The sequence below is a fragment of the Camellia sinensis genome, chromosome 13, assembly GCF_055761805.1.
Source record: "Camellia sinensis isolate YWXY chromosome 13, ASM5576180v1, whole genome shotgun sequence".
Taxonomy (NCBI): domain Eukaryota; kingdom Viridiplantae; phylum Streptophyta; class Magnoliopsida; order Ericales; family Theaceae; genus Camellia; species Camellia sinensis.
Genome location: NC_138973.1, coordinates 29,059,074 through 29,067,573, shown reverse-complemented (window position 1 = coordinate 29,067,573; position 8,500 = coordinate 29,059,074). Strand labels below are relative to the sequence as shown.

The window sequence follows — 8,500 nt, the reverse complement described above, 5'->3', positions numbered from 1 at the left end:
ATGCATCAATTAGTATACTAACTAGTGTACTAACAGATAATGTGAAATAATTTTAGAGATTCTGAGTATTTTTAATTTATATAATAAGTGGTGTCAATAATAATGTCATAACACTAGTTGGTACATTAATTGGTGCATGTAGCACCACCGAAATAAAAATGTTCTAATAGTATGACAATTAACATTTGGTGAATTAATTTTTATAAGAATAATTTTTTTTTAATTGTATAATATGAACTATTTATTTCACTGAAGTGAATCCAAATTAACTTGATAATTGATCAATTTTATTGTGATGTTGAGATTTTTAACTCCTAAGAAAAACAGTTGCTTTGTGCGATGGGTTTCTCATCTTCTACTAGATCATTACTCTATGAACACCTCTCAAATTCATATGACAAAGCACATATAGATATGACATATTCTTTATTTCACATTTCCTCCAAAAATGGCATCTTCAACTCTTCCCCTAGTATTCATAGTGAGAAGACAAGATCCAAAACTTGGTGTTCCATCAAAGCCCACACCCCACGAACTCAAGCAACTCTCAGACATAGATGACCAAGAAGGTCTTCGTTTTCAACTCCCAGTGATCATATGTTACAAAAACAACCCTTCAATGGAAGGGAAAGACCCTGTGCGTGTGATTAGAGAAGCACTAGCCAAAGCACTTGTGTTTTATTACCCATTTGCAGGGAGGCTTGTTGAAGGGCCTAATCGGGAACTTTCAGTGGATTGCACAGCCGAAGGGGTTCTATTCATAGAGGCAGATGCAAATGTGGAGCTCCACTGGCTCGGTGACACGGTTGGGCAAGGGTGTCCATACTTGGAGGAGCTTCTGTATGATGTTCCTGGCTCCGATGGAATTGTGGGTTGTCCTCTCTTGTTAATTCAGGTAATAATGTTTACTATAAAGAGAATTATGCACTGATTTTAATTTTCTAAATTCAATTTTTTGAAAATTAAATTTTTTATTTTTCATATATATTTTTTTAATTTGTAATGAATATTTTTAAAAATTTTAGCAATTTTTTTTAATTTTTTTTTACATGTACCTTAATTAGATATATCTGTAAAGTAAAATATTTGTAAAACATTAATAAATACATAAGAATACAAAAAATATACTAGGGGTTGTTTGGGATGATCTAAATAAGTATACTTTTTGATTTTTTATGAAATATAGGTTCGGTTTGGGTTGGGTTTGAAGTGATGTGTTAGAGAGGTGATGTGACTTAAATAAGATGATGTGACTTAAATAGGATAGTGATTTTTTGACTTTTTGACTTTTTTTAAACATGTCAAACCAGCCCTGAATTTTAGTATTTTTTCCCCATATTTTTGATATTCAGTGAATTTTTTTTAAAAAAAAAATAACAAATATTATATTTTTTTAAGTGTATTTATGTTAGTTATATTTAAAAATTTTAAAAATTATTTCAAATATTAAAAAAAGTAACTAAAAATAAAAATATATATATGGAAAATAAAAAATTTCATTTTTTTGAAAAGTAAATTCAGAAAAGTCAAACCAAATGCAGAGCAATTTACAGTAATTCTAAAAAAAGCAGAAAGTATTGTACAGAATTAGAACATAAAAAAAAGAATAAATAAATAAATAACTAACTAATTATTGAGAATAAGACAATTTAAAAAAAAATTCAATATTAAAATTGAATCAATTTAAAACACAAATACCAAAACCGACACAAAAGGTAATGACAACCAACATAATTTGTCCAAATTTTAAAATGCGGCGACTGTGTTCTAACCTGTGTTAATAAAAATATGCAGGGGACGCGTTTTAGTTGTGGTGGATTCACATTTGCAATACGTCTGAACCACCCAATGAGCGACGCTTCTGGTCTTATGCAATTCCTAAACACAATCACTGAGTTTGCCCAACAACCCCAAACCAAAATTACACCATCTGTGCCACCAATTTGGCAAAGGCACCTCCTCTCTGCTAGACAACCTCCCTCCATTACATGCCCACACCACGAATACGACCAAGCACTAGCCAGAGCAGCCACCGCCACCGCCACCACCACCACCACGGCCAACGAAACCACCACGATCAACAGCTCTTTCTTCTTTGGTCCCAAAGAAATCAGAGCCATTCGCAACCATCTTCCCCACCACCACCACAGCACAACGGCCTCCACATTCGAACTACTCACCGCGTGTATATGGAAATGTCGAACACGCGCACTTTGTCTAGCCCCAGACAAGATTGTTCACATCTCATGCGTAGTCAATGGCCGCGGCAATAAACATGGCCTCAACCTACCTCCTGGATACTATGGCAACGTGATTACCTTTCCCACAGCGATGACAAAGGCAGGAATGTTATCTATGCTTCCATTGGGATATGCATTGGAGTTGGTAAAGAAGGCAAAGGCACAAGTGAAAGAAGAGTACTTAAGATCAGTGGCTGATCTTATGGTGATAAAGGGACGTCCTTTGTATACCTTGGAAGCGAATAAGGACTATATCGTTTCAGATACGACTCGGGCAGGGTTTGATAAGGTAGATTTCGGGTTGGGGAAGCCGGTGTTTGGCGGTGTTCCTAGGGCGATATCTTTGATTAGCGTTTTTGCACGTTTTAGGGACATTAGAGGAGGAGAAGATGGGATTGTGGTACCGATATGCTTGCCAGAATCAGTCATGGATAGGTTTGAACAAGAGTTGAAGAAAATGATGTTGCGAAGGACTGAGTAAAGAGGCCATAAAGTTACTCCAGCCCAAGAAAGGTGTAAAGTTACTCCGGCCCAAGAGGGGTATAAAGTTACTCCGATCCAAAAGAATCTTGAGGTTACTCCGGTCTAAAGGAAGCTTTGAACATAGCCTGGTTGCCGTACTCAAAGTTAGTCCACTACTGATAACTGTTCCCCAGAATCACTGTCCCCAAAACTGAACCCGATACCCGCAGATAACTGATTCTCATAAGCTGATACTGATGCCCTCAGGTCTAATACTCAATCTTGCAAACTGGTATGTACGTTCCTGTAGAGATACACTCTAAAAGCACATAGCAAGTAAAGAGAGCCAAAACACCCCTATGTTGGGGTAAGGTTTCCCTGTCCTATTTTGTCAGGAGCTAGGGTTTTCACTATGCACACAGCAGTTTCAAACAACCTAACATCGGGTAAGCAGCCTGTCCTAACTTAGAATGGTCACTATGGATCCGAATATGTACTAGGTTGAATGGTCAAAAAGGGTGCCCCGGTAAAATCGGGGTTTGTGTTCCCATACTGTCAGAGCCCATAACCGGTCAGCCTTATGGTCATGCCTTGACAAGACAAGCCTCCGGCAAACCGTTCAGGAATGGCAGATGGCAAACACTGTGTTCCTAGGCGCACCAATGCACATGTAATGCAAAGAAACACATAAGCAAAATCAAAACAGGATATCACGAGTTCGAGTCAAGCTCTCTAAAAATCCCCAGCAGAGTCGCCAGAAACTATAGACGTCCCCGAACGCCCCGGGAGGGTGAGTCCCGTTCTGTTCCATTTTGGGGTCACTACAACTTGGACTCTCGAATCGTCACGGTTCTTAATCTTGAACCAAAGAGTCCAAATCCGGCAAATCGTTTTGAGAAACAGATTTTTTGAAAAGAAGTGCCAAACATGGACTGCTTTCCCAGATACAGAGTCGCCACCTAAATATTTTAAAATGGGAGAATTTAGGAAACCCTGACTCGGTGCCGAAGGCCACATGTCCGTCATCACCGGAGTTGTCTCGGCTCGGGAGCTTGGGTACGATCGGGGAAGGTCAGCTATGAGCACCCCCTTTCGCCCGGTCCGAAGACCGGCCTCTACTAACCATGATATCCGATTTTGAAAACGTTATGCGCTCTTATCCCGATTATTAGCCTAGAATTACTATGTTTATGCGCACGGCAAACAAGTATAGACTAGATTGCCTAATTTGGAAACAAGCATTGCGTATCCGTTTGTTTTGAAAAGCGCTTTGGAATTTGCTACTCGCAAGTAGGCTAAAACACGGATTTCAATGAGTTTTTCCAACTCAAACAATCCAACCTTCACCCACAGGCATTCAAGCAATTTATCACATAAGCATTTAGCCGCATGGCAAGCATACTGTCATGATAGCACTCACACGCATGCGATGATGCTAAAGCATAAATACTTACATCGTACTCCGTGCCAAAACAATAAACTAGTTAGCAAACATACGTGATCCTAGTTCATGTCAAATTGCCTAATGCAACACATACAGGATGTACTTAGAATAGGCTCGGCTAACCTAAGCATGGTATGTGAAATGCAACCAATTGATGCACATATTCAACTTGGAATTGAAGTACAAATGCAGTTAGCGTGATGTACCGAGCCCGGTGCATGTAAGACAAATGTATGGATGCACGCATGCATAGCATAAGGTATGCTAAATTAAACGTACCCTAATCTACCATCATAAGCAGGTAAATAAAAGGGAAGAAAGAAGTGGGGGTTGGAAGACATGCACACACACGCACCCACACTTATTACAGATTTGCCCTCGCTCGGAGGGGCCAAATAAATAATACAAATTAATTAACTACGCAAGTTAATTAAATATTACAAATTGCCTAATCAACTAAACAAATTAGCTAATCTAAGTAAAGCAGTAAACCGCCTCGGGAGGAGAGCTCGATGCAATGCACGCTCGGTCCTGCTCGGAAATGCACCACTATGCATAGGCTGCCTCTGTTTTCCTTGCTTTACTCCTCTAGAGGCTGTCAAAACCTCAGGATTGCTTCTTTGGACATTGAGGAGTGCCACCGGCTGAATAGGATTGCCACCGGCAGTGGCATGTGGCCACCGGCACAAAATGAATCCATCGGCTGCTGATTCACTGCCGGTCGGCAATATATACTGCCGGTCGGCAAAGAAGGCCTGCAGAACCTGCAACTCACAGCAGCAGAGGACAAAGCAAAGCATGGCAGCACAATTCAAGGCATATATGCACCAATCATGTCCCTTATCATGGTAATGACTCAAAGGGGCATGTGTCTCGATTCTCGGACCACCAATCACGCATTTCCATGCATGATGGCCCAAGTGATCAAGTATGCAACTTTCATGTCAAATAAAATGCAAACCAAAACAAACAATCCAAGGCCCAATTCCTATCACCAATTCAAGGAACAAGGCATGCATGCAAGATGTAATGCAACCTAGGCATACAAGCTAAAGATGCAACATGGCATGGCAAGACACTTATGCAAGCATGCAAGCAAACATGAGGCAATGCCAACTAATGGCAAGATGGATTTAGACATGATTTAGGCAGCTCTAATAAGGCCCAAAACAGTGGCTAAAGTGACCAAAACAAGGGACCAAAATACACATACACGCATGCACATGTTAAGGCCCAAATGCTTAAGCATCAAAGGGCTATTTCTAAGCACATTTGAATGAGGCAATCATGGACAAAAAGCATGCAAGGTAAGCATTGAAAATCATGTTAGGATGGTGTCAAACCAAGCAACAAGATAGGCTAAACATTAGCATGCAAATGGTCCAAGTACTTGAAGCAAGTCAAGGGGACTTAAACCATGACCAAGCCAACCAAGCCTCACAAGGCTAAGAGGGCTTAAAATAGGTTCAAGATAGACCTAGACCATGCAAAGGGGACTCTTAGATGACATCTAAGTGGGTCAAATTCAAAGGCATACACAAGTGCCGAAACATGGAGCATACTACACAAGCTTTCAAAGCGTTAAAGATGCGTCCAAGGTAAACATATAGGCATGCAAATGGGACTGAAATGACATGGTGGATGGTTCCAAATCACCAAATCAATGCAAAAATGTCATGCTATACATTCACATACTTGAAGCATACAAGCTTGAACACAAAGGGGCTATACTTGGGATGCCAAATCCGACCCAAACAACTATGGACAGACCTAAAACATGGCAAAATATGCACAAGAGCTTCACAAGACTAAGCCTAAAACATGCTTGAACAAAGGCTAACAACCTAAGGCATATTAAGGCAATAACAAGGCATTACATGGTAGGTATGCTAAGCATGCATGGTGTACCAAAACCAACAAAAAACAGAGGTATGTTATGACATAATAGGCACAAAAAACAGCCAAGACATGATCAATATGAAGCTTAGCTAGATGCTCCCTCAAGAGGCCAAAAATGGTCCATTTCAAGGACAACAAAGAGAGGGGGTGGCCCTCCCATTTTGGAGACTTCAAGGCACCATCTTCACCACTGAAATCCCTCAAGATTTCAGTGGTGAAGAGGCCCAAACATCAAAGTCTCGAAACTTGTACAAAATAGCACAAAATGGGGCCTTTCAAGGCCTAAGAGGGGTCAAACACCCTCAAACCACAAAACACCCTTAATAAACAATCAAGAGGGTCTAAAAACAGAACTTTTTTGTATTTTACACTAAGCTCAAAAACGATTTTAAGATAGGTAGAAATACAATGCAAAAATGGGGAATATATGGACTAGTTTCTTACCCTTGAAGACTCCTTCACAAATGATGCTCCAATGGCCCTATTTGGCTTGAATCCAGCTCCAAAACTTCAAAACCAACCTCTTAGAACCTCAGTAGCTAAGTGAAGGTGAAACACTATGTGTTTGTGTGCAATAGTGTGAACCAAAACACCTATAACACAAAGAAAGAAAAAGAGAGATAGGATATGTATGGATCCTAACCCTAAAAACCAGAGCTTCTCTCTGTCTTTTCTATCTCTCAAATGCCTCAAGTGTCTAACCCTTGCAACAAGAGAGAGCCCCTCTCTTTATAGAAGCTTTTGTCTTATAAAGCTTACAAGACAAGCTTCTCAAGAGGGAGATCCCTCCATACACGTGTATGGAGGGGAGCAAAAAGCAAGACAGCTGTCTTAACATATCTGCAAAAGCAGATGCACAGTAGTCGGCCGGCCAAAGATGCCATTTTGACAAAAAAGAGTGCCGACCGGTACTAAATAGTGCTGACTGGCAACAAATAGTGCCGACCGGCAATATACATTGCCGGTGGAAGCAAAAACCAGCCGGTGGCCTCTGGCCATGGCCGGTGGTGTGTGGGGATGCCTCACAAGGCATTCCCTGCCCCTCTAAGGCAAAACACAAGTGTTTGGTACAAAACCAGACACTAAACAGTCGAGTTCAGAGATCCTGAGGCAAGGCGCGTAGCCGAGACCTCTGGGAACTCCAAACGAACACAAACATAGATGATCACCGAGTGTTCAAACGGTGACGTCCAAGTCTTGAGGACGGTCAAAAATGGGGTGTCTACACCCCACGACATCATCTGACCCCTCCACTTGCTGGAAATTGTTCGTTGGAGAGATGTGGAAGCTCTTTGTGGATGGAGCATCCAACCGACATGGTGCAAGACTTTGCATAGTCCTGTAGACACCCCATTTTTGACCGACCTTAAGACTCAGACGTCACCGACTGAGCGCTTGGTGATGTTGCATATCGTGCTCGTTCAGAGATTTTAGAGTCTCGGCTGCGAGCCTTGCCTCCAAACTTCCAGACTCTTTCGTGCTTTGCCTCGGTTTGCGAACCAAGCTCTATTTTCTCTGTTTTCTCTTCCCAAAGGGAGGGAGAGGTCTCGTAGATCATCTCTCAGTGGCCGTGGTCTACGTTTCGTGGTCATAGGCCATTTCGCCCGTTTGGAGTCCGGTTTTCGCTTTTTTGGAGCCGTTGGTCGTGTGCCTCGGTTCGGGACCGCTTAACCACCTCCGTTTGCTCCGATTTTTGGCATGCATCTTATTTTCTCCCTTCTGAGGGACACTGTGACTTGACAGACCAACTTCGTGGTCGAACACCACTTCCGGTGCCTAACAGTCAGTTTTCGGGGCCTCGGGCTACGCGTTTCGGCCCCCAAACCTCATTTTGCATCGGTTTGGGTTCATTTTTGGCAGGGACCTCTGTTTCATTGTTAGGAAGGTCGTAGAAGGGTGGGAGGCCAGTAATTGTTCTGACAACCAGTTTTATTCCTCCATCGCCCTTCGTCGCCTGTTTTTCCCACTTGAAAGCCAATGTTGACCACCTTAAGGCCATTTTTTCTTGCCCTAAACCACATATTTGTGTTGTACACACCTGGGAGGCCACCAATGTCACGTGGCCGGCCAGTAATTGTATTTGACTCTTTTGAACCCCTCCAAAAAGTTGGCTTTTCTCTCTTCTGGTTCACATTTTCTGGCTTTTGACCACATGGTTGTGTTGTGCACACATGGGAGGCCACCAATCTGGGGTGGCCAGCCACTAATACCTCTTGACCCTTTTGACCCTTGGCCAGCCGGCCATGGGAAGGGCCGTCCGGCCACCTGCAACTTCAATAACCAGCCGGCCTTGATCCTCTCTCCACGTACATTATAGATATATATTTTGTTTCCCCCCAGATTGTGTATCCGGGAGGCTGCACTTTTGGGGGGAAACTTGAATTCATTTCCCCTCATTTTTTTCCACACTTTTGCCTATATATCAGGCCCTCCAGCTCCCATTTCAGGGGTTACA

General features: G+C 42.1%; 1 protein-coding gene across 1 annotated transcript; it reads left to right on the top strand.

Moving 5' to 3' along the window:
• The first annotated feature begins 448 nt into the window (after positions 1-448).
• LOC114268121 (alcohol acyltransferase 16-like) lies at positions 449-3,001 on the top strand. The gene is made up of 2 exons (XM_082901800.1): positions 449-895; positions 1,795-3,001. The coding sequence occupies exons 1-2, from the start codon at positions 449-451 to the stop codon at positions 2,719-2,721; spliced, it is 1,374 nt and encodes a 457-aa protein (XP_082757926.1). The 3' UTR covers positions 2,722-3,001.
• The last annotated feature ends 5,499 nt before the right edge of the window (positions 3,002-8,500 follow it).